General features: G+C 42.1%; 1 protein-coding gene across 3 annotated transcripts in view; it reads left to right on the top strand.

Moving 5' to 3' along the window:
- Positions 1-677: 677 nt before the first annotated feature.
- The window catches only part of dgkb (diacylglycerol kinase, beta), a 975,484-nt gene continuing 948,677 nt past the window's right edge, over positions 678-27,484 (top strand). For all 3 annotated transcript variants that reach the window (XM_041184471.1, XM_041184469.1, XM_041184470.1), the window contains exon 1: positions 678-747. In XM_041184471.1, coding sequence (XP_041040405.1) covers positions 678-747 — 70 coding nt within the window. The remainder of the gene's footprint in view (positions 748-27,484) is intronic.

Here is a 27,484-nt window from a genome sequence, read left to right as displayed (position 1 = left end):
GGCCAGGGTCTTTCTGGTGGTCACAGGGTGAATGATAAAATAGGATTGTTGACTAATCACAGCAAATCATTCTTCATCAATTACAGACTTTGTTTTAATGTCTTAAGCGATGAAGGAACAGAGTGCTTTCAAAGAAATGTGGCTTATTACTGCCAGGGTTGGGCACCCCAAGGTGGTAAAGGCAGAAACTACTGTACCGTTTGATGTGATTTCCTACAAGTTCTTAGTTTATACCGACTTTTGGAACTGGCTAAGAGTAGCAGATATGTTTATGTTGAAACGCAAAAGCAAGAGCAAAAATGGCCCGGAACTATTGCTTATAAATTAAAGCTGTAGTAAATGTTGCGTTAAGACTGAGGCTTGGGGTCACCACGGATACATGTTTACCGTGGGTTTGTGCTCACTGCTGAAACAAGTTCTAGTCTGATGAACAAATGCATCACTGCCCCTCGCTTTTTGTTTATTCCTAGATCTTTGCAGCAGCTCAATCTGGAGGCGCTTCTTCCCGCAGACCGGTTCACGCCACCACTCTGTGCAGTCACAGTCCCTGTTTCACTCAACAAATGAAATCTTCGGAAGCCCAAGGTGGGTGCTGGAGAGGAGGAATCCCAACGCGGAGCGATTAGTTGATTCAGACGCGGATCTGGGATGTCACGGAAATGAGTGTGAGGACCACCATGACTAACCAGGAAAAGTGGATCACCCTCAGCCCTGCAGAATTCTCGCAGCTACAGAAGTACGCCCAGTGTAAGTATTAAAGAATCCGTCAAGACACTCAGTTGATCTGGTAAGGCTGCTGCTTCGGAAGCTCACGCTGTATGCACGTTTCGCCGGTTGATTGTACAGTAATAGATTTGATTTAAAATAGATTAGAATCACATTGAGGGATAACAGCGTACAAGAAATCGCGATGTGACAGGAGGGGAATGGTGATATGTAATACAAACCCAAGTGCTACTTAATGTCTACACTTGAGATTGCTAACCGTTGCATTATTGAGATATAACAACTGAGAGTGTTGTATATTAGTGTTTATGAATTATGCAGTGCCCTTTTCCTTTATTAACATAGTGAATGAACTGTTTATTTTTGCATTGCAAATTAAATTACTTTCACTCAGGGTTGCATTTCAAACAAAGCCTTATATGAATCTTATTTCGTAGCCCCTGAGCACCTGCCTGCTCTTGGTGAATGTTGCTCATTGCTCCCATCCTTCCACTTTGCGTCATGTGCGTTTGCACTAAGAGCACATTCCCAAGCTGTTAAGTGAAGGAGCACTGTTAAAATTCACATTTTTGAATTTTTGCTCACGAAACAAGAGCATTGCTCATATTCCCCCGTCGACCTAGAGCAGCAACAGTAGCGTACCTGTGAACCCCAACTCGCTTCAGCATCAACAGCTTCATAGATTTTGGTACATGTTATGTAATGTTGTGCTGCAATGTTAAGGATCACAATTATTTAAAGCGCAATTGCCTGTGCCTGAAGTGCAGCCACCAATTATTTCATGAGAGAACCAGGAAGAGGAAACCAGCTGCATTGGATTTAAACGGTTTTTCAAATTTGTTTTATTTGTACCTATTTTTCTTATACTTCAGTTTTGGAAAAAAGCGCTGAATTATTCATTTTAATAGGGTAGTATATTTCCTCAGTGTCCACATGCTGTCCATGTGCATGAAAAAAACCTCAATCCCTATTTTTATCTCTTTAAATCAGTGTGTAGCTTTGGAAAAGCCTCAGTTATTTCTATTCTTTGCCCCAGCAGTTGATGTATTAGGGGGACTTTGACATTCCCATGGTATATATACCAGAGTTCGTGGCTTGTGAACTGTTTCTTCAAATGGGTTCAAAGTATATCCCTCTTTATAGTCTGTGTGACTAGCCAAACAGAATTATGAATGTAATAGAATAAGTTACCAGTTGTTGCTATCCTCAACAATTTTGTGAATGCACTAATCAGTCAAAAAATATCAATTCACACCAGGTTCAAACCAAATTGGTCCTGTCAGAAAAAATCTTGCTGAAATTTTTGTGGTGAAACTACAACAAACAATTTTGATTGTTACTGAAAACAGTGACTCAAACTCCAACAGCTCCTACTTCTTGTAAGATTGCTATGAAGAAACTCATGTTTTAATTGTCAGTGGCAGTGAAACTGGTAGTGTGGGATTAAGAGTATGAACTTGAATTGGAAGGAAGTAATTAGTGGTGCCGCACAAAAATCTGTGCTGTGGGATCTCAACTATTCACTATATTAACAATTTAGTTAATGTAATGGAGCACCAAAAATGTGCTTTTACCGCTGATAACAAGGATTGGTAACATAGTAAGTAGTGCAGATGGGAGCACCGAGACATTGATAGAGTGAACGGGGAAAACTGTGGCAGATGGATTTCAATGTGGGTAAGTGTGAGAGCCATTCGTTTCGACAAAAAAGATAGATCCTGACTTTTTTTTTAATGGTGAAAAGCTGGGAACAATGGAGGTTAAAAAGATTTAGAGGTCCATGTACACAAGTCATCACTTGTTATTTGTAGTGAAGTCATATACACATCCTTTGTGTCCACATTGACCATTTTGCCAGAAATAGCAGAGGAAAACCTGTAAACACAGGAATGGGAGGAGGTCCATTAATGCACATAAGTAACAGCAAGTGACCGCCACCTTTAGGTGGTTTCGCGCCATTGAAGAAACTGTTATTGGCCCAAATCTTCTGGTCTTCAGATGGGTGACCTGCTCCGTCTCCAACTAAGATGCGCTAAGGGATCCCTCATGGGCAACTCCCCTGCTCCTCAGGACCCTCCAGAAAAGTCTCCAACCCTGAGTTAGAGTTGGAGATTTTGGATAGTTCCGACTTACTCACCTGGATAGTTGCCCAGGAAATGTTTAATCAGAAAAACCCTAGTCTAACTCTTGCGTAATTATACAACTGATTCCCCACTCCTGGCCTCCTCAGCCTGACCTGACCCCACCACCCAAGTGCCACCCCCGGACCACCCAAGTCCCCTCCAACCCGACTTGACCCCACCCTCCGAATAGCTCCCCCCCACCACAACCCAACCCCACCACCTGACTTCCACCCCCCCAATCATGACTCCCTAATTCCCCCCGATCCAACCTTACCACCCTACTCAGCTGCCACCCTATCCCCTTATCCACTAACCTTACCCACCCTAACCCCATACACACTTATGTTCTCTCCTTTCTGAAGAAGCTTTGGGATATTTAAACTCTTAGAAGAATACGACAGCTAGTGCTGTAAAAAGGCGCGGATTCTCTCTGCTGATGTCTCTGAGGTTTCCTGCGCTGAGTCAGTTTGGAGGTATCCTTCAATTGAAGATTGCTTAGAAAAATCAGAGGAAGGTAAGTAGCATTTTTTTTCTGATCTGGGTTGGGAAATAGGGATTCTGATCCTGATCAGAGGAATTGGTCCAATATTTCTCCACGTGTGGAGAAAAAGGTAAATTTGCGCAACTCTTCTGTCACTATTATGACATGGAAACTGGTTTTCACCTGAGTAGGATAAACAGTACAGTTCTCTGGAATAAGTTGCTGTGTCAGGAAGGATGTAAGTGTGAAGTGAAAGTACAATGGAGGAAACGTATCTCTATTTGCTATTTGTACTGAAGTCATAAAGGTACTTGTATTTGCTTATTTGCTACAATTAGCAGAGGTACAGAGAATGTCTTTATGGTTTCATTACAAATTATGTGTAGAGATCTGTGTACGTGAATCACTAAAATGTTTTAATCTCCACTGTCCTCAGCTTTTCACCAAGTTCTTTTTTTAGATGTCAGGATCTATCTTTTTTGGACCAAACTGGATAGCCTCACACTTACCTGCTTTGAAATCCATCTGCCACAGTTTTGTTCACTCACTTAATTTTATCAATGCCCCTTTGTAATTTTCTGCTGCCATCTACATTATCTTCTCTGCTGCCAATCATTGCCATTGGTGAACATGTGTATATGGTTGTCTGTTGTATTAAGTTAGCCATTAATGAATATAATGAATAGTTAAAGCTCCAGAACACATCCTTGTGCAACACTACTAATCACATCCTTCCATTCAAGTGCATACCCGATATTCCTACTCCTAAACCCCTGTAGCTAGTGCAGCATCAGTTAACAACCATTGAGCATTTTGCATCATAAATATATTTAAGTGCAAAAGTACAACAATTTGGTTTGGGAGTTTGAGAGTGACCACCTGCTCTGCTGAAATGGTGTGTGTGGACTATATAACAACTGTAGTTGCTAATAACATTTGCAGAATGGAATCGGTTTCTGTAATACAAATGCAGCATTAAATGCAGCTCTCTGCAAGGTAATGCACGTCAGAGCAGAAATCTTAAAATGTACACAATGAAAGGATGCCTTAGTGATTTTGTTGTGCTGATTATACACCATTTACTGAAAGGGTCCAGGCATTGTGATATTTTTATCAGTAGAACTTATCAAGCACTAGATTTTTTCTCAAAGACATTTAAGTTACACATGGATATGCAATCTATTTTGACTTTGAATCAAGATTAACATTGACTGAAATGTTGGGATTCTGCCTCCAGAGGAACACTGATGCATTGTAGAGATATCAAAGAAGGACAATAGTGATGATTCCGACACGTGAGGCTTTATGTTGCAAAAACCAGCAAATCAGAACTGATTTTCAAAGAAGAAAAGAAAATTGAAAGGAGATATGATCTAGGCCCTTAAAATTTTGAGGCATGAATAACACATATATAAGTATATCATTAATGTAGGTTGTGTTTGCAAAACTGGAGGACAAAGTACAACATTACTGAGGTTCAGATGAGATTAGAGAAAGAATCTACATTTTCATGATAATATATTGAAAAGGTTATCGGGATAAGTCAATAATATTGATAAACAAATGCTCCAGGGAGCCCATTTCAGGCTATATTTTTTATGATAACCGATTGGCTGGGGTGTTGAATTTATATCATGATTATATTTGAAGAGAAATTTTACTACTTGGTTTTGCCAGTGACTAATTAACCTTAGGATCCAGCTGTTGTGCTCCACGTCGGGACAAATAACATAGGTAAGAAGAGGAAGGAGGACCTGTTTGGGGATTATCAGGAACTAGGAACTAAATTAAAGAACAGGTCCTCAAGGGTTATAATCTCCGGATTACTACCCAAGCCACATGCAAATTGGTATAGGGACGCGAGAATAAGGGAAGTAAACACGTGGCTAAAGGAGTAGTGCGGGAAAGAGGGGTTCCATTTCATGGGGCACTGGCATCAGTATTGGAACAGGAGGGATCTGTACCGTTGGGACGGTCTCCACTTGAACCGATCTGGGACCAATGTTCTAGCGAAAAGCGTAAATAGGGTGGCCAACAGGACTTTAAACTAGAAAGTGTCGGGGGGTGGGGGTTAAAACTCCAAGAAGTATGACTAATGGGAAACAAAGCAGCAGGTTAGCATGTGGGGGGGGTGGATTCAACTTCATGGAAAATTATGAAAAAACTGAAAAGAAAGGAGAGCCCAGGAGAGGCTATTAAAATCTTCAGAACACAAAATACGACAGAATGTTTGGAAAGGGCCAGGAATCTAACTTTAAGCACATCAGATAAAGGGACGACAATGAGAATGGGGATGGGAAATACAGGACTGAAGGTGTTGTATCTGAATGCACGCAGTATACGAAATAAGGTAAATGAGCTTGTGGTGCAGATTGAAATTGGCAGGTATGATGTGGTGGGTATTATGGAGACATGGCTGCAAGGGGATCAGGACTGGGAGCTAAATATCCTATCGAAAAGATAGGCAGGTTGGCAGAGGGGGTGGGGTTGCTTTGTTAGTAAGAAATCAAATTAAATTGATAGCAAGAAATGATGTAGGGTCAGATTTTGTAGAATCTGTGTGGGTAGAGTTGAGGAACTCCAAAGGTAAAAAAAAACATAATGGGAGTTATGTACAGGCCTCCGACCAGTAGTCAGGATGTGGGGCACAAGATACACCAGGAGATAGAAAAGGTGTGTAAGAAAGGCAAGGCTACAGTGATCATGGGGGATTTCAATATGCAGGTAGACTGGGAAAATCAGGTTGGTAGTGGATCCCAAGAAAAGCAATTTGTGGAATGTCTACGAGATGGCTTTTTGGAGCAGCTTGTGGTGGAGCCCACTAGGGAACAGGCAATTCCAGATTTAGTGATGTGTAATGAGGCAGATTTGATGAGGGAGCTTAAGGTGAAGGAACCCTTAGGAGGAAGTGACCATTATATGATAGAATTTACCCTGGAATTTGAGAGGAAAAAGCTGGAATCAGATGTAACGATATTACAGTTGAATAAAGGCAACTACAGAGGCATGAGGGAGGAGCTGACCAGAATTGACTGGGAGATGAGCCTAGCAGGAAAGACAGTGGAACAGCAATGGCAGGAGTTTCTGGTAGTAATTTGGGAGACACAGCAAAAATTCATCCCTAGGAAGTTGAAACATACTAAAGGGAGGACGAGGCAACCATGGCTGACAAGGGAAGTCAGGGACAGCATAAAAGCTAAAGAGAAAGCATACTGCGAAGAGCAGTGAGAGGGACAGGTAGTATTGAGGAGGTGGGGAGTCTGCAGAAGGATTTGGACAGGTTAGGAGAATGGGCAAAGAAGTGGCAGATGGAATACAATGTGGGGAAGTGTGAGGTCATGCACTTTGGTAGGAAGAATAGAGGCATAGGCTATTTTCTAAATGGGGAGAAAATTCAGAAATCTGGAGTGCAAAGCAAATTGGGAGTTCAGGATTTGCTTAAGGCTAACTTGCAGGTTGAGTCGGTAGTTAGGAAGGCAAATGCAATGTTTGCATTTATTTCGAGAGGACTGGAATATAAAAGCAGGGATTTGCTGTTGAGGTTTTATAAGGCTCTGGTCGGACCACATTTAGAATATTGTGAGCAATTTTGGGCCCAGTTTCTCAGGAAGGATGTGCTGGCCCTGGAGAGGGTCCAGAGGAGGTTCAGGAGAATGATCCCAGGAATGAAAGGCTTAACATATGAGGAATGCTTGAGGACTGGGTCTATACTCGATGCATTTTAGAAGGATGAGAGGGGATCTGATTGAAACTTACAGAATACTGAGAGGCCTGGATAGAGTGGACGTGGGGAAGATGTTTCCATTAGGTGGAGAGTCTAGGACCCGAGGGCACAGCCTCAGAGTAAAGGGAAGACCTTTTAGAACAAAGATGAGGAGAAACTTCTTTAGCCAGAGAATGATGAATCCATGGAATTCATTGCCACAGAAGGCTGTGGAGGCCAGGTCATTGAATGTATTTAAGACCGAGATAGATAGGTTCTTGATTGGTAAGGGGATCAAAGGTTATGGGGAGAAGACAGAAGAATGGGGTTGAGAAACTTATCAGCCATGATTGAATGGCGGAGCAGACTCGATGGGCCGAATGGCCTAATTTCTGCTCCTATGTCTTATGGTCTTATGAGATTAAATGGGTTTAAACCATGTCAGTTATCATCTTCAGTTCTCTGCTCAAAGGATGGATCAACCCACAACACCGCAAGCTCCACCATGGGTACAACAAGGAGGCAGGTCCTGAATCTACTCCAGCTGTTGCAGCGATCAAACCAAGTGCTGTTGGCACCAAACTGATCCACATTGGCCATCCAGCTAACTGAGCCAACTGGCCACTGAGGAGTCTGAGGTGTTGTGGCAACATGCACTTTTACACGTTGTATTATGGAGCTATGGATAGTGATGATAGAAGCTCCAATTTTCTTTCCATCACACGGTTGATCAGGAATCTCTTCTGCTCTCACCGCTGTCATTGGTACATATTGGAAGGATTTACGGGTTGATACTCTGGCCACATTGTGAATGCACCTTCCTTGACCATAAAGTCCTGGATTGGGACTTGAATCCAGAGCTTCTGGCTCAGAGGCAGAGAGGCTATGCCTTGCACTAAGAGTTCCTTCTATCTTGTTAGTAATAGAGCAGTTTTTACATGGTCTTCAGGGAGAACAGATATGTTAAGGTAAATTAATCCACATTTAGTTATGTTCTTGAGTTTTGCTGCGTATCTACAGTGCAAGGTCATTGTGCAGCAGGGCTGTTGGAATGAAACTTGCTGTAACCTGTCATGTCATCTGGCTTGGAGTTATGGAACCAGCTGACATAGTGCAGCAGACACTTTGATTTTTTTTAAAAGAACATTCTAGAACAAGGTTTTCAAGAGGGGATTAGGATACACTATACTCCATTAAAAGGTCCTTCACAATGTTGTTTTTGGAGCCCAAACTCGCAGAGTCAGGGCATGGTGGAATAGAAGCTGATTTTCCCTCCACTTTGCTGAATTTCCAGTCTCAATGCTGCATCATGAGATGGTGAGAGACAGGAAGGAGAATATCAGATAGATTGTCTCCACTGGAGCACTCCTGATGGCTGACCAAGATCAGGAGCAGGGGTGACTTTTTAGCAATTTATTCACCACATTTGCAGGCTTCAGTTGGTGTTGGCAGAGGACATCTGTTATTCTTGAAATTTCAGTGTTGCTGGCACATAATTAATTGATTCTGCGTGTTTCACTGACCAAAGCAGTGCTTCCTCTTCCTCTGGCCTTGGTCAACTTCATAATGCTAAGCTGTTCAGCTCCTTCAAATAACTAAAGGAGAATTTCAGCTTCAAGCCGTGACATTACAGAAGTTTAATGCTTTCAGGTAAGAACAGCATTGTGCATTTGTGTAGCACCTTTTAATGTAGAAGAACATTTGGGATATGCAAAGAAAAATGGATGCCATGCAAAGAAGGAAAGATTAGGAACATCTATCGTAACCTTTCCAATAAAAGTTTAAAGGAAAATCACAGGGAACAGAATACAGAGCAGCCATAATCCGACGGAACAAAGAACAACACTGCCAGTAGGATGATTTCCATCAGAAAAGCAAGACCGTTTGCTTGACAACATGGATTTTTTTGATTCTTGTTCAGAAATATTTGTCTGGCTGTAGAATTTCATGAAGCAGCATATTACTGTGTTTCAGGTGATCAATTGTAGAATCAATAGCATCACTTATGGAAATGATTTGCCATTTTAAGCTTTCCATGTTATTGCTTCTTTATATGAAGCATTTTTGTTTGATCAAAATAGTGTTTTTTTTAGCCTATTTCCCTAACTCTTAACCAAGAATGTGGCTTTAAAGAGAAGGAATACTTAATCAATAAAAATAGCTAGGAGCATCTCCATTCCTGTATGAACGATAGTATAGTTCTCTATTGTATATTGGCAAATCTGGGAAAACTAGGCATTTCACAAATGTATGTGTGGCATGCCAACAGTAACAGTTTTGGTGACATCAGAATTTTTCCACACTGTTGGTCCAGGAATATAATTGTTACGTATCAGGAATGCAACAAGTGCACGTCAAGGCAAGAGAAAGATTAACTTAGCAAACCTGATTCAAACACAGCAACCCCCTTGGGCAACAAGGATAGCTTGTCCCCTAAAATAGTCAGCTGCACCCTGTCTCTGGATCGCGAGATTGGGCATACTGAGAGGTTTGAAAGATGTCTCCTGATCAGTGCAATATCAGGCATTCTAATAGGGGTGATTACTAGCTTTCAGAATAGGGATTGCCTATCAGAAACTAATGCCAGCATTATGTTATCACAAGCCAAATAATTACACAAGAACTGTCTCCTGTGGAGAAAGATGGAACTGAACCAGTGGATGAGAATGTAAATGACACAAAGAGAACTCTAAATTTAGATAAGATTAACATGTATGTAAATGTGGATAATAAAGCATAAACTGTGCTGTTTTACAAATGCAAAAATCATGCTGCTGCTGCAGAAAAATTGATATTGCAGGGAAGAAGATGCTTTTTTCTATCATGGGATGTGGATGTCACCATCAAGGCCAGCATTTGTTGCCATCCCTAATTGTCCTTGAGCACCACTTTGAGCCACTGTAGCCCATCTGTTGCAGTACAGTGCTGCTAGGAAGGGAATTCCAGGATTTTGATCTTGCATCAATGAAGGAATGGCGATATATTTCCAAGACAGGATGGTGTGTGGTTTGTGGGAGTGATCTTGCAGGTGGTGGTGTTCCCATGTGTCTGCTCCTTTGTGCTTCTAGGTGGTAGAGATCGTAGGTTTGGAAGGCGCTTTTGAAGGAACCTTTGTGAGTGGCTGTATATGCTACACACCGCTGCTGCAGTGATGGAGGGAATGAATATTTACCTTGGTGGATGGGGTGTCGATCAAGCTGGTTGCTCTGTCCTACATGGTGTTTCTGAATGTTGTTGGAGCTGCACTGATCCAGGCAAGTGGAGAGTATTCCATCTCACTCCTGAATTCTGCCTAGTAGATGGTGGACAGGCTTTGGACAGTTGGGAGGTGAGTTACTCACCGCAGTATTCCCAAACTCTGACTTGCTCTTTTGTCCACAGCAAAATTGTTACGGACAGGGGAGAGATGATAATATGGTTCCTCCTTTTCCCACCCTTCATGATGTGTTTTAAAATAAAAATTGTTTTAACTCCGAGTGCTCTCAAGAACAGACAAAAGATAGGTTTTCTTGTAAGTTTTAGAAGAAAGATAAATATTTATTATTCAACACCCGAATGGATATGCTATCATGCCCATTTACAGCTAACATAGATTAATATACACTCGAAAAAAGACTGTGATTACAAGAGGCAGCATGCATTTAGGTCTTAAGTTCAAGAGTTCTCTTTCACACTTGCTTTTCCTGAGATTAAGTGTTGAAATGTTACATGCCTGTAATTCCTTTCTGGTCCACTGGTGATTTGGGAAGATGAATTTGCTGTGATTTATTGCTTGCAGTAGAAGCTTTCTGTTATTCCACCCCAGTAAAGTGCAATTGAAGCCTTGTAACAGAGCCCTGGTTTGGCTTCTCAAATAGAGAGATAAAGGTTGATCCGATTTCTCTGCCCACTGATGATTCTTAAGCACCGTGTTGTTCCTTTCCTGGTCTGGAGCTTTCTCCTCTTGCTGCTCCTTATCCAAACCTGGTTTTTGTCACATGACCAGATATTTCTGTCCATTGTTCCCACAAATGGTTTCTGACAGGTAAGCCATTGTCAAATATTGGCACCTGAATTTCACCCACTTGCATACCGTTGTGACAGAATAGGGTTTTCTTCCACAGCCGTTCTCTGGATTTCAACTCCGAAGTTGAAAAACCTCCAAGCAGTAGAGTGAAACCATAGGAAAGGTCTGTTGCATTTTAATGACTCTTCAAATGTATATCCTGCAAGTTCATTTGCAATTTAATGTCTTGTCTAGACATGAAGGATAGTTAAGTGGTCTTGTGCAGCTCTATGTGTATTGACAGGAAAGAAAAAGTCACCTGACTTCTCAGCATTTGTTGCCCATCCCTAATTGTTCTTGAGAAGATAGTGGTGAGCCGCTGACTTGAATAGCTGCAGTCCATCCGGTGTTTGCTGTTAGGAAGGGAGTTCCAAGATTTTGACTCAGTGTCAGTGAAGGGATGGTGGTATAGTTTCAAGTCAGGATTGTGTGTGGCTTAGAGGGGAACTAGCAGATGATGGTGTTCCCATACATCTGCTGCCATCATCCTCCTAGGTGGTAGAGGGAGTGAGTTTTGAAAGTACTGTTGAAGAAGCCTTGGTAAGTTGTTGCAGTGCCTTTTATAGATGGTATTCACTGCGGCCGTGGTTTGCCGATGGTGGATGGAGTGAATGGCCTGGATTTTTCACTCCTGGGTTGGGATCGCAAGTTGGGATGTTTCCTAGTTCTGCAAACTTGATTTGGAAGAAAATGCTCCAGAAGTTGGAATTTTCATTCCAGGGTGGTGGGGTTCCCTGAGAGATGGGCAGGGAGGCCCTGGAATGAGCATGGACGCTGCTGGGTGCAGAGGCAGGCTGGGCAGAAGTAAAATGTAAAACAGCACTCACCCACCCTCCACCCCCCACCTCACATATGCAGTTCCCAATCCCCATCCATGCCAACTCATGCCTGCCATCCAATCCCATGGGCCCCATACCTTCTATGCCAATGTATGCCCTTGTGCCCACCCCATAGCCTTTTATTGACCCAGTGCCAACTTAGTGCCAACTCATGCAAGCCCATGCCCCCAAATCACTACTCTTTGCCCTTATACCTACCATGCCAACTCACCCAGTATCCACAGAGGGCAGACATCAGGAGCCATGCTGAAATGAAATCAAATAAGGTTCTTACTGTCTAATGTAGATTTACCATTTTTTTAAAAAAGCACTCATTCAAAAAAACTCATTCACTACGTTTACATTTGTTCAACTAAACAAGCATTGGAATTCATTGTCCCACTTCAAAGAGTCTATAACCATTTGAGCTGTCAATCAAACTAGGAAATGGGAGGCACCCTACTGTGATAATGGAAGGTTGTGAAATCAGTCATGCAGCACTAATTCAGTAATGGTGACCCTCAGGTGTATGCCATCAGACAGAGTGAAATAGCAAACAATGATTTATTTTCAAAATACTCCAGATTTTTTTTGGAAAAATTTAAATAGCAGGAGTTGTAAATGCCTTGACAGACTGACATTTCATGTTGACACTTTTGACAGTTCCACTGAACTGGACAGTTAATGAGTTTATACACTTTTTCTGCACACTGCTGCCTAATTTTAACAATCCCAAGGGACACCTGATCTCTGAAGGATGCCCCAGGACCATATCCAAAGGGTATCACACCTCTCCAATGAAGCCCAAAAAGTTTAGACCTGCTCCTAACAGGTCTAATTTGTGCATGTCATGTTTCACAAGTCCAGGTCATCAAAATTAGACATGAGTTGAGCAGCTGCTGATTTATATGGACAGCTACCTGCACGGAATGTGCATTTGCAAATCCTGATCCAGGCCCATTCTGTCCCCATGAAGCTGGTAGGTGCCATGTTCAGGGGTGGAACTTCTGGATTTCAATCTCTTTTGCATTTTTCACAACAATGAAGAGGCTCTCCATTGTTGTGAAAATCCAGGCCAGTGCTTAAGGTGGTGGAAGGGGTGTCAATCAAGCTGGCTGCTTTTCCTGGATGGCATTGAAATTTTTGAGTGGTGTTGGAGCTGAGCTCATCCAGGCAAGTGGGAGATATTCCATCATACAACTAAATTCTGCATTATAGATGGTGAAGAAGTTTTGGAAAGGCAGGATTTGTTGCAGGATTTCTAGTTTCTGACCTGATCCTGTAGCCATGGTATTAATGTGACTGGTCTATATACGTTCCTGGTCAATGATGACTCCCAGGATATTGATGGCGAGGGATTCAGTGCTGGTAATGCTATTAAATGTCAAGGAGAGATGGTTAGACTTTCTCTTGTTGGAGACAGTCACTCCCTGGCACTCGTGTGATGCAAATGTTACTTGCCACTAACTAGCCCAAGCATGAAAGCTGTCATGCATGTGGACTTATAGTAAAAGCACCTCTACATAACAGTAGCCTCATAATAAAGGTTCCCCTAGGTGGAAGTGATCATAACATGGTTGAGTTTCTCATTCAGTTTAAGGTAGAGAAGGGTGGGTCTAAGACTAGTGTTTTGAACTTAAATAAGGGCAATTATGAGGGTGTGAAGAGAGTGCTGGCTAAAGCAAATTGGAAAATTAGGTTAACGGAGAGTTGAGATGATGTGTCAGACATTTTAAGGAGATATTTCATCATACTCAGCCAGTGAGAAAGAAAGACTTTAGAGGAAGGACATACCATCCATAGCTAACTAAGACAGTATCATATTGAAAGAAAAACACACAATTCCATAAAGACTAGTGGCAGATTAGAAGATTGTTTTTTATTATATTCTGTTCAAAGAATGGCTTAAAAAATGAGGAGGGAGTAATTAGAATATGCGAAAAAGCTAGCTAGGAATATACAAACAGACAGTAAGAGTTTCTACAGAAATTTAGAAAGGAAAAGAGTAAGTAAAGTGAACATTGATCCTCTACACAGAAAGAGAGCCTGCGGAATTAATAATGGAAAACAAGGAAATGGCAGATGAATTAAACAGATATTTAGTATGTTTTCAGTGTAGAGGATACAAATAACATCCCAAAAGTAAGTGTGCATCAAGAGGTGAAAAGGAGGAGCAACTTAAAACAATTCAAATCACCGGGGAAAGAGTACTGAAAAAATTATTGGAATGAAAAGCCAACAAGTCCTTGGCTGCTGATGAACTTCAACCTAGGGTCTTAAAAGACCAAAATTGCCTAGATTCTGGAAAGGTATCATTAAATTTGAAAATAGTAAATCTAACTTCTTTATTCAAGGTGGGAGGGAGATGGAAAGCAGGAAACAACAGGCCACTTGGCTTAACATCCAGCATGGAGAAAATATTAGAATCTATTATTGAAGAGGTTAAATCAGGCACTTAAAATCTCAATGAAATCAGGCAGAGTCAACATGGCTTTGTGCAAGGGAAATTGGTTTTGACTAATTTATTAGAGTTCTTTGAGGAAGTTACAAGCAACCTGGACCAAGGTGAACCCGCAGATGTGGTGTACTTAGATTTCCAGACGGCATTTGACATTGTGCCACATCAAAGGTTACTACACAAAGGAGCACATGGTGTAGCAGGTAACATATTAGCATGGTTAGAGGACTGGTTAATTAACAGGAAACAGAGAAGGCATACATGGTCGTTTTCAGGTTGACAAGATGTAACGAGTGGGGCCTCAACTACGACTTGGATGATGTGACAGAATGTATGGTTGCTAATTTGCTGATGACACAAAGATAGGTAGGAAAGTATGTTGTGAAGAGGACATAAGGAATATGCAAAGTGATATAGGTAGATTAACTAAGTGGGCAAAAATTTGGCAGTTAGGATTATAACGTAGGAAAGTGCAAACTTGCCCACTTTGGCAGGAAGAATGAAAAAGCTGCTTATTATTTAAATGGGGAGAATTTGTAGAACTCAGTAGTTAGCGGGATCTAGTACGTGAATCACAAAAAGTTAATATGTGGTAGAGCAAATCTGGGTAGCGGCAGGTGGTGAGGGAACCAACAAGAGGAAAAAACATTCTTGACCTCATCCTCACCAACCTGCCTGCCGCAGAAACATCTGTTCATGACAGTGTCAGCAAGAGTGACCACCGCACAGTCCTCGTGGAGACAAAGTCCTGCCTTCACATGGAGGATACCCTCCATCATGTGTGTGGCACAACCACCGTGCTAAATGGGATAGATTTCAAACAGACCTAGCAACTCAAGACTAGGCATCTGAGGCACGGTGGGCCATCAACAGCAGCATAATTGCACTCAACCACAAACTGTAACCTCATGGCTCGGTATATCCCCCACTCTACCATTACCACCAAGTCGGGGGATCGATCATGGTTCAATGAAGAGTGCAGGAGGGCATGCCAGGAGCAGCACCAGGCATACCTAAAAATGAGGTGTCAACCTGGTGAAGCTATAACACAGGACTACTTGCACACCAAACAGCATAAGCAGCAAGTGATGGACAGACCAATGGATCAGACCTAAGCTCTGTAGTCCTGCCACATCCAGACGTGAATGGTGATGGACAATTAAACAGCTCACTGAAGGAGGAGTCTGTTACAAATATCCCCATCCTCAATGATGGAGCAGCCCAGCACATCAATACATAAGATAAGGCATTTGCTACAGTCTTCAGCCATAAGTGCCGATTGGATGATCCATCCATCATCTGTGAGGCCCCCAGCATCAGAGATGCCAGTCTTCAGCCAATTTGATTCAATCCACGTGATATCAAGAAATGGCTGAAGGCACTGGATACTGCAAAGGCTATGGGCCCTGACAATATTCCGGCATTACTACTGAAGACGTTTGCTCCAGAACTTGGCACTCCCCTAAACAAGCTGTTCCAGTAGGGTTTCAACACTGGCATCTACCCAGCTATGCAGAAAATTGCCCAAATATGTTCTGAACAGAAAAAAAACAGGACAAATCCAACCTGGCCAATTACTGCCCCATCAGTCTACTCTCCATCATCAGTAAAGTAATGGAAGGGATCATCAACAGTGCTATCAAGTGGCACTTGCTTAGCAATAACCTGCTCACTGATACCCAGTTTGGGTTCCACCATGGTTACTCAGCTCCTGACCTCATTACAGCCTTGGTTAAAACATGGGTGAAAGAGCAGAACTCCTGAGGCGAGGTGAGAGTGACTGCTCTTGACATCAAGGCCGCGTTTATAAAGTGTGGCATCAAGAAGCCTTAGCAAAACTGGAGTCAGTGGGAATCAGGGGGAAAACTCCCTACTGGTTGGAGTCATACGTAGCACAAAGGAAGATGGTTTGATTGTTGGAGGTCAATCATCTCAGCTCCAGGACATCACTGCAGGAGTTCCTCAGGGTAATATGCTAGGCCTAACTATCTTCAGCTGCTTCATCAGTGACCTTCCTTCCATCATAAAGTCAGAAGTGGGAGTGTTCGCTGATGGTTGCACAATGTTCAGCGCCATTCGCGACTCCTTAGATACTGAAGCAGACCCTGTCCAAATGCAGCAAGATCTGGACAATATCGAGTCTTGGGCTGACAAATGGCAAGTAACATTCGTGCCACACAAGTCCCAGACAATGACCATCTCCAATAAGAGAGAATCTAACCATCGTCCTCTGACGTTCAATGACATTACCATCACTGAATCCCCCACTATCAACATCCCGGGAGGTTACCATTGGCCAGAAACTGAACTGGACTAGACATATAAATACTGTGACTACAGGAGCAGGTCAGAGGCTACGAATCCTGCAGCGAGTAACTCATTTCCTGACTCCACAAAGCCTGTCCAATGTCCACAAGGTACAAGTCAGGAGTGTGATGGAATTCTCCCCACTTGCCTGGATGAGTGCAGCTCCCACAACATTTGAGAAGCTCGACACCACCTAGGACAAATCTGCTGGCTTGATTGGCACCACATCCACAATCATTCACTCCTTCCTCCGACACACAGTGGCAGCAGTGTGCAACATCTACAAGGTTCCTACAACATCTGTAGGAACTTACCAAGGCTCATTAGCACCTTCCAAACCGACAACCGCTACCGTCTATCAGGATAAGGGCTGCAGATAGATGGGAATGCAACCACCTGGAAATTCCCCTCCAAGTAACTCACGGACTTGGAAATATATCGCTGTTCCTTCACTGTCACTGGGTCAAAATCCTGGAACTCCCTCCCTAACAGCACTGTGGGTGTACCTACACCACATGGACTGCAGCGGTTCAAGAAGGCAGCTCACCACAGCCTTCTCAAGGGCAACAAAGGATGGGCAATAAATGCTAGCTGAGCCAGTGAAGCCCACATCCCATGAATGGATAAAAAAAGTGATTAGCAAGCCAGATGGAATGCTGTTGTTTATTGCAAGGTAATGGAATATATAAGTAAGCATGTTTTGCTACAGTTGTATTGGTGAGACCGCATTGTTATGTATAGCTTGGCCTTCTTATTTAACAGAGAGCATAATTTGATGAGAAGCAGTTCACAAAAGATTCACTGAACTGATCCCTTGAATGAGGGCATTATCCTGTGAGGAAAGGGGAGGTTGGGCCTGTATCCAAAGATCAGATATTTGGATTGAAAAATATATGCAAGAGGATGCAGACTTTTAGGAAATAAGAACTAAAACTGATTGACAGATAAAAGATGGACATTTATTCAGCTTGGTCCCTGTGTTGAATATTTTTTTTCTTGCAACGGTAAATTCTGAGACAATGACATTTTTATTTTAAAAATCTGAACAGCGATGATAAAACAATAAAAACTGTGGTTGAATATTGTTGAACATGGATATTAAAAGTGTGAAAATGATTGGCAGCAAGTTGAATGAATAAAGGGGAGGAATGTGTACATATTTCTTCGAAGGCAAATGTTTGATTTAAGAACAGGCAAATAGTAAAAGTAAGTTTTAGAATGGATAGATATAATCCAACCCTTATCTGTTTTAAAAGTTGAGTTAGATGAGTTTTGATAACCGTGTAAAAAGGAGTAAATGTACAGTGGTTGGTGGAGAGCGGGGGTGTAGTGATGTGAAGATAGCAGGAAAAGGAATCTGTCTATCAAAAAATTGAATTGCTTTGTTGAGGATATTTTTGGTGATTAGAGAAAGATTACTAAGGGAGATATAGTAGTTTGGTAATTTAAAAAAAATCACTGCCCTGTACCAGAGGAGAGACAAAATCACTGAGACGTAAAATGACATGGGATGACATCGGGTGGATCTCCCGACGTCACCCCGCGTCATTTCCATTTTCAGGTCGGCAGGGGCGCAGCCGAGTCAGGTGCGTGCCCACCAACCTGTCAACAGCCTATTGAGGCCATTGAGAAACTAATTAAGGTAATTAATGGACCTGCCCGTCCAACCTTAAGGTTGGTGGGCAGGCCGGGAGCCCTGGCAGGCTTCGAAAAAAGCATGAAACCTCATCCATGGGCGGGATGAGATTTCATGAGAGTAATTAAATTTTTATCCAATCTTTCAATAAAAGTGATGGACATGTCCCAACTCATGTGACGGTGTCACATGAGGGGACATGTCAGGGAAATTTTTTTATCATTTGTATTAAAAATTTTAATTCTGAGCCAATCTCCCTGAGTCAGCACTTAGCCTCAGGGAGATCTGTGCACTCTTTCACGTAAAATAGCGCACTCCCAGCTGAGGGAATCTTCCTCCGCCCATACATAGTGCTTGCGAGTGAACATCATGCTGGGTGGGCCTTAATTGGCCCACCCATGTAAAATAGCGATGCGCCCCAATTAGGGGCACTGATTGGAGGCGCGCCCGTGCCCACTCCCGTACTCACCCCCCCCCCACACACACCCGATGAGGGGAAAATATTTCCCATAGTGTAATCAATTCTGGGACTTGCCAATAGGACTTCCCAAATACAAATGAGGCTCTATATCCTGTAATCATTTTTCGCAGAACCCTCAACCTTTTCATGAACCCCTGAGGGGCCCTGAGTTCCCTATATGACACCTTTGGTAGAGAAGATATCATTATAGACATCTCACACAGTTCCTGGAACTAAAGGTTGTGTCTGAAAAATTTGAACTCTGGACTCATGAGTACAACAATTTTTGATTATAACCTCTGTCTCTGTCTTGTCTGTGGTCCTTTATTATGCTGGTTTGGTTTGTTCTTGTTTCTTTATTCTTTTACTTTGCATTTAGACTGCTGCTATACAGCCATTTACGCTTCATTTGGACACATCATTTGCTCTGTTACTTTACCCATTACCACTCCCTTTGGCTTTTGTACCATGAAGCCTTCTCTCCTGCCCTCTGCCCTATCACCAAGCTTCCCTTTTGTTCTGCTCCCCCCTCCCCCCATCACCCTCCACCACCTCCACCACTTTCACTTGCTCAGAACCTATTGCATTTCTAGCTTTTCTCAGTTTCGATGAAAAGTTACAGACCTGAAACATTAACTCTGTTTTACTCTTTACATATGTTGTTAGACTTTGAGTATGACCTGCATTATCAGTTTTTATTCTTCTAGTTCAGTAGAAATTGTTGACTACTCACATGTATCGCTTTGGTGACATTGTTTTAACCATTGCATTAATCTGAGTTTAAACTGGGCCTCATACAAAACAGCACTTCATGTGTACATTTACTTTAAAAATCTGCCAACATTGAGTGCAAAACAATACAATCTTTCTTCTTTCATTTAATGTTTTGAGTTCGGACATGAATTTATCAGATATAGCACAATAATACATACAGCTTCTAGGTTTTTGTTCAGCAGATGCGAGTGGTAGTTTTTCTCCATCAGAGTGATTTGTACTTGTTCATAGATCCTAATGCAGCTCATGAACATCCACAAACTATGGAGCGATTGATTAATATGCAAGCTCCAGCAGTTCAGGGAAAATATTGAGTCAATTCTAGTAGAAATGTGCATTTATGTAGCAAATTCAATGTAGTACCAGAGCCAAAGCAATTTGTACTCTAGCCCCACCTAGGTCCAATGGCACTATTTTGAAAAAGAACAAGGGAGTTGTCATGATGTCATTGCCAATATTTATCCCTCGACCAATATTACAAAGACAGATGACCTGGTCGTTATTGCATTGCTATTGTGGGACCTCATTGTGCTCAAATTGCTTGCTCCATTTCCTACAGTGACTTCACTTCAAAAGTGCTCCATTGGCTATGAACCACTCTGAGACATCATGGATCAAACGTTCCACACTCCTGACAGGGGATTTGCAGTAGGTGGCCTTCCTGCTACCTACCTGCTCACTTCTGACCTGTCTGAAATTTTATGGAGTGGGATCTTGGAGATATTGGATGGCCCGCTGATCCTTTTGCCTATTGAGGCCCTTAAGCGGCCAACTAATAGCCACTTAAGGGCCTCATTGCATGGCACCGCTGCAGGTATTTTACTTGTAATGGGGAGGCCCAAGCTACACAGGAAGTCCGATACCTTTAGCTGCGCAGGCTGGTATTAGGCAAAGGTGGTGGGGGGAACCTCCTTTGGGGACTGCCTGGGTCCATCAGATGCACTCTCCTGCCGCGCGCCCCCCCCCCAATCATTTAGCCCTCCTTCCTGACCTCTTGAACCTGGGTCCTCACTCATCCCCCTTGCCCCCCCACTCAAATCCCTCACCGTGACCCCCAATCCTGGACTTGTCTGTCAGCCCATGCTCCTCAACATTGGGGACTGCTTGTAATCCCAGCAGTGGCTATTGTTGTCACTGCTGGGACAGCAGAGTTGTCAGCCATCTAATGAGCCAGTATCTCTCTGAGGCGGGACTTCCTCCCGAGAAAGGGGTGGAAATCCTGCCTTAAAGCAATTAACACAGCTTCCAGTGTTAAATTGCTGTTGGGTAGCCATCATGATTGTGGGTGGGCTCCACCCCCAATGACTTTTTAGCTGAGTGCAGGGGGACTGGGGGGTAGTGGTGGCCGTGGGAGCAGCAGGTGCCATGGTGCCCTATAAAATCCGGCTCCATGAGGTCATTGACAAAGTTGTTTATACTAAACTCGACACCAACTTTCGTTGTGACATCCCAGCTTACTTCCTTTTCTTCTAGTGGTGGCCTTCTGTACAACTGTCTCCACACCCAGCCTCTACTCCACCTCTTCTGTAAATTGCTGCAGTTCATTCATCACATTAATTATGCTGCAATGATGCAAGTTTCTGCCAGTGTCTAAACAATATTTTCCCTTCACTGTTGCGTTTAATTTTAAACAGGCTCCTAAGTATTAATCAATCCTTCCATTGATTGTGGGTGTTGACCAAGGCCAGGATTTCTCAGTCGGCGATCGGTGGGGAGGGGCCTGCTCGCAGAAGCGTAAATTGATGCGGGATGACGTTCGGTGGAACTCCCGACTTCACTGTGCCCCATTTCAATTTTCAGGTCGGCAAGGGCTCAGCCGAATCGGCTGTGTGCCCGCCGACCTGTCAATTGCTAATTGAGGCCATTGTCAAAGTAATTAACGTAATTAATGAACTTGCCTGTCCAACCTCAAGGTTGGCGGGCAAGCCGGGAGCCCTGGTGGGCATTGGAAAAAGCATGAAACCCTATCCACGGGCGGGATGAGTTTTCATGTAGGTTTAATAATTTAATAATAACAAAAATTTAATAAAAGTGTATTGAAAAGTGATGGACATGTCCCAACTCATATGACAGTGTCAGGGAATTTTTTTTTTCTGTTTTTATGATTTTTTATTGTGGAGCCGATCTCTCTGAGGCAGCACTAGCCTCAGGGAGATGAGTGCGCTGCTTCACGCGCATGCGTGACAGAGTGCACTCTCAGCTCAGGGAATCCCCTCCCCCCTTGCCCGCACAGGGAGTGCATAGCGCTTCCTTGTGGACGTCATGCTGTGCAGGGCTTAATTGGCTCACCCATGTAAAATGGCAGCGCGCCTCCGATTGGGGGTGCGCCTTCAGGTGCCTGCTCCTGAACTCCACCACCACCCCCCCCCCCCCCCAACCCCCCAACGGGGGGAAAATTCCGCCCCAACCGCTATTGCTGCCTTTTCCAATTAAATGCTACATGCAGATACTATTTCCGCTTTAAACTTCAAAAAAATTCAAAGTACATATGTCCTTTATGAAATGTTAATTAACTTTAAGTTTGCAATTATCCTCACTTATTTAAAGGAGATGTTTTCTTTCCAAGCTTTTCCATTTGGGTTTTCAATTTCCGTGTAAGTCGTAATTTGCTATTAAACCCCATTTGGTGCTAACTTTCATCCTTGGACAATCTTAGGTATTTTACCTATTCCTTTAAGTTTATAAATACTAGCATTTCTCTTCTTGCTTGCTAATGCAGAGTTGGAAGACAATGTATTTTAAAATAAAAACAGAAAACTGGATAAACTCAGCAGGTTTGGCAGCATCTGTGGAGAAAGAAACAGAGTTAACATTTTGAGTCCAATATGATTCTTCTTCGCAGAAGAGTCATACGGACTCGAAACATTAACTCTGTTTCTCTCTCCACAGATGCTGTCAGGCCTGCTGAGTTTATTCAGCACTTTCTGTTTTTATTTCAGATCTCCAGTGTCCGCAGTAATTTGCTCTCATTTTAGTGTTGTTTTAAAATGATAGGAGCTTGAAGGGATTGAGAGAAAGTAAACAAGAAAAGGGGCGAGAGAGACCAAAGTGGAAAAAGGGTGCTGAGACTTGAAGCAGACAAAGAGAGAACAAGAATGGAAAATGAGCAAACTATTGATGGCGAGACAGAGAACTGTGAGACAAAATGGAGGAAAAAAATAAGGGTGTGAGAAGTGACCCAAGAGAAGGACATAAACAAAAGAGGGGAAATAGAGTATACAGAAGGGAAGCGAGTAAGTGAAATACAAGAAACTGATGAGTGAGAAGAAGGACAAAACCATGAGAGATGAAATGGGATCAAGCAGAGAAAGACTTGGTGGAGGGAAGAGAAAGATGGGGTGATCTGAGAGAGATGGAAGGGAAGGAGCAGAGGGACGGTGCGGGAAGGAGCAGAGGGACGGTGCTGAAAGGAAAGGAGTGTTACGACCAGGATGGGAGGAGTGCGTGTATGATCCAGCCCCATACTCTGCAGGCCATACCATTAATTAAAATGTTTAATTTTCTCACCAAAATGGTCAGTTGTGTACCTATACCTCTAGTACCCAGAAGAAAAGAGACTCTGATCAGGCTTCTTTCAAAAACTAAGAATGAATAATTAATTCTAAAACAAAGCTTCATTTAACAAGTTGATTAACACACAATGGTAATCGGGAAGTACAACTATCTGTCTCTTCCTAAACAATTCCCCCAGCACACACAATCATACGTACAGACAAACAAAAGACAAACAGATAGAGTCTCTGCAGAAATAAGCGTTAGAGGATGGGCGTTATAAAATAAAGGATAAAGTCTGGAGGGTCTTGACCCTGTCGACCGGGAGATCTCTCGTGTGAAGTTGGGCCGCTTGTCCTGGTGGATGCCTGAATGTTTTCACCACTAGTCTTGGCTTTGCCGGCCCAAGTGCAGACTAGTTACACTCAGATGAGGGTTCTCTGGCTACAAGTTAATAGCCACACACAATTTTAGGCAGTGTAGAGAGAGACGGAGCCAGTCAGGTAGCCTTCTTTCCTCAGCTTAGTCTCTAACAAAACTGCCTTCAAAACAAGCAGGTTCACAACTTGAGATTTTTTCTCTCTCCCATGTGATTGCCTTTTGTCTCTCAGCTTTTCATAAATTAAAGAGCATTGCAGTTCAGCTCAAACAAACAACTCCTTCTCAAGTACCATATCAGCCTGGTGATTTCTTGGAAGAGGGCTGCTTGTTTACAGTTCCAAGGTGAACTTATGACCTTTTTAAAAAAATCCCAGGTTAGCATCTGCATGTCCAGATCATGCTAAATCCTTCCATTTTGTAAAAGAGAAGCTTCAGTCTTAGACATACAATTCTAACAGGAGCAACAAGAAAGAGAGCAATAAGAGACAGGAAGGATGTACAGAATAGAAACAGACGAGAGACAGAAAAGGAAAGCAGAAGAGAGCCAGATAGATGAGGACGAGCAAAGGGAGAGATGGAACAAAGAGGGTGACAAATAGGGAAGCAATTGAAAAATAAAGAATATGGAATGTAAGATGGGAGAGATGGAAAAAGGAGAGATACAGAAAGAGAAAAACAAAAAAGGAGAGGTAAATACAAGTGAAGGCAGGACAAAAATAAAAGGGAAAGTATGAGAAAAGTACATACATAGAAGTTATTTTTCCCTAATTACATAACCCTAGTTATAAGCAAATGAGGCTCTTTTTATTTGATAGAAGAGATTGTAAAAAGTATTGAGAGCTACTGTTTTGCTAATGTTTATTGTTAAAAAAAATATATGATGTTGGTATTTAAATGTATTTTGTGAGATAATGGGAATTTAGTTGTTGCTTCTGCAGGGTTTCTCTTGTATGTGCTGTTTTGTGAAATAAACAAGAAGTCTTGGCCCGTGAATGATACAGTTCTATTTTATATTTATCTGCAATCCAAGTTAAATTGCCATGAAGACGCAATGAAGTTCACATGATTCTTATGGACTGCAAAATACCATTTATTTTGTTAGAAATCAAATTGTTGCATTCAAATAAAATTGTATTAAGTGAAAAATGATTGTACTCAACAAATATTCACATAACACATCACAAAGCACATTGGAGATGATCTGAAAAATCACCCACATACATATGTGCAAAGATTAGATCCCTGGAATAAATACATGCTATTGATAAAGTGGGCAACAAGCAATGCTATAGCATTGTCTTCAATAACAAAGCTAATCATGTTTAACTAACTTGCTTGAGTTTTTTGGGGTAACAGAAATGGTTGATTAAGATAATGCTGCTGATGTGATGTACATGAACTTCCAAAAGGCATTTGATGAAGTGCTGCACAACAGACTTGTGGGCAAAGTTAAGAGTTCGTGGAATAAAAGAAACAGTAGCAACATGGATATGAAATTGGCAAAGCGGCAGGAAACAGACAGTAGTGGCTAACGGTTATTTTGCGGACTAGAGGAAGGTTTATAGTGGAGTTCCCCAGGGATTGATCTTAGGACACTGCTCTCTAATAATCTAGACTTTGGTGTACAGGACAGAATTTCAAAGTTTGTGAATGACACAAAAATTAGAATTATTATGAACTGTGAGGAGGAGGAGGATAGTATCGAACTTCAAAAAGACATAGGTTGGTGGAGTAGGTGGACAAGTGGCAGATGAAATTTAATGCGGAGAAGTGTGAAGTGATTGATTTTGGTAGGAAAAATGTGAGGAGGCAATATTAAATAAAGGGTAAAATCCTGAAGGGGTGCAGAAGCTAAGGGATCTGCTTACATAAATGCATAAGTCATTGAAGGTTGTAGACAGGTTGAGAAAGCCGTTAATAAAGCAGATGACATCCTGGCCTTTTAAATGGGAGCACAGTGTACAAAAGCAAGAAAGCTATGATAAACCTGCGTAAAACACTGGCTTGGCCCCAACTGGGGTATTGTGTCCAGTACTGGACACCAGACTTTAGGAAGGATGTGAAGGCATTAGATCAGGCACAGAAAAGATTCACAAGAATAGTTCCAGGAATGAGGAACTTAGATGGATTGGAGAAGCTGCAGCTGTTCTCTTTGGAGAAGAGAAGGTTATGGGGAGATTGGATAGAGATATTCAAAATCATGAGGGGTCTGGACAGAGTAGGTAGGGAGAAACTGTTCCCACTGATGGACAGATTGGTGTCCTCTGGTTCTCAATGTAAGGTGGTTGGCTAAAGAAACCTGAGGGAAAAAATGTTTACGCAGTGAGTGGTTAGGTTCTGGAATGTGCTGCCTGAGAGTCTGGTGGAAGCAGATTCATTTGTGGCTTTCAAAAAAGAATTGGATCACTATCTGAAGTGGAAAAACAATTTCAGGGCTATGGGGAAAAGGCATTGGAGTGGCTCTAGATGAATTGCTCTTGTGGAGAGCCAGTATGGAGGCACAATGGGCCAAATGGCTGCCTTCTGTGCAGAAATGATTCTAAGATAAACACACAAGTGTAATTGAACAGTATATCTAACATTTGAACATTACAGGGTAATTGTCTCAGAGAGAAGTACCTGTTAGTACTAGCAACCTTAAAGAGGAATGTTTTTTGGGCACCAGGGCTGGTGTTGGATGCAACTTTTGAAGGTTATACAGCAGTTATGAATTTCAGGCGTTGTCATAATGTCACTGAGCTAGTAATCTGGGAGCCCAGGCTATGTTATTTTCCCCTAGTTACTATAACCCTAGTTATAAGCATATGAGAGGCTGAGTTTTTATTTGATAGAATAGATTGTAAAAAGGATTGAGAGCTACTGTTTTTCCTTATGTTTATTGTCAAAAAAGATATATCATGTTGGTTTGTAAATGTCTTTTGTGAGATACTGGGAATTTAGTTCAAATCCCACTGTGGCAGCTGGTAGAATTTAAATTCAGTTAATTAATCTGTAATATAAAGCTGATCTCAGCTATCATTGATTGTTGTAAAATCTCATCTTGCTCGCTAATGTCCTTTAGGGAAGGAAATTGGCTGTCCTCACCTAGTCTGGCCTACGTGTGACTTCAGAGACACAGTATTGTGGTTGACTGTTAAGTACCCTCTGAAATGTTCAGTTCAAGTGAGATTAGGGATGGGCAACAAACACTGGCCTTGCCAGCGACGCCCACATCTCATGAAAGAATAAAAACAATCGTGTTGGCTGGATTCTGTCATCAGTGGCACAGATGCTGCCATGTGCAGTATATGGTGAGAAAATAATTGCGCATCTCAGTGCAAAGTGAAGGACCATTCCCCTTTTACTGACAAATGCTGACTACAGCTGACAGCCTTTAAAAATATACTATCCATTTCTCCTATCAAACAAGGTGGACTGGTTTCCTTTATGTAATCCAGTTAGCAAAATTGTAAGTCTTTATAAATCAATTTACAGTTTGGTACAGGAAATCGCTAATGTTTTAATCCAAAGGCTACCACAATTTAATGACCAGATTGACAGTAGACATTTTGTTATTTCTATCGGTCTTTGCTATCACCAAGCAATTGCACGTCTAATCACTTTCAACAATGTTGTAACTAACACTTTTTGATGGAATATTTTTAGCATAAAAAGAGACTATTGTTGTTGGAGCAATGCTAGTGTAGAAATTCCAAAGGCAGAGAAGGAAGCATAAAGATAAATATGCAACATTTTTGCTTGCTTACCTACCTATTTTTGTATCATCAGCAATCATACTGACTTGAAATGTTAACTGTGTTCCTCTCCGCAGATGCTGCCAGACCTGCTGAGTTTTTGCAGGTATTTTTATTTTTATTTTTGTTTTGGCTACAATACTGTTGGTTCATTCATCCAAATCATGAATATTTAAGGTAAACAGTTGAGGCTGCAGCACTGCTCCCTTTGGCACTCCACTAGTTAGTTTGCCAACCTGAAAATGACCCATTTATCCTGACTCTGTTTCCCTGTTTGTTAGCCAATCCTCTATTCATGCTAATATATCAGCCAGTGTGCCATGAGCTCTTATTTTGTGCAGTAACA

This window comes from Carcharodon carcharias, chromosome 3 (genome assembly GCF_017639515.1).
Source record: "Carcharodon carcharias isolate sCarCar2 chromosome 3, sCarCar2.pri, whole genome shotgun sequence".
Taxonomy (NCBI): Eukaryota; Metazoa; Chordata; class Chondrichthyes; order Lamniformes; family Lamnidae; genus Carcharodon; species Carcharodon carcharias.
Note: the sequence above shows the minus strand (reverse complement) of the source record. Positions and strands in the feature narration are given on the sequence as shown.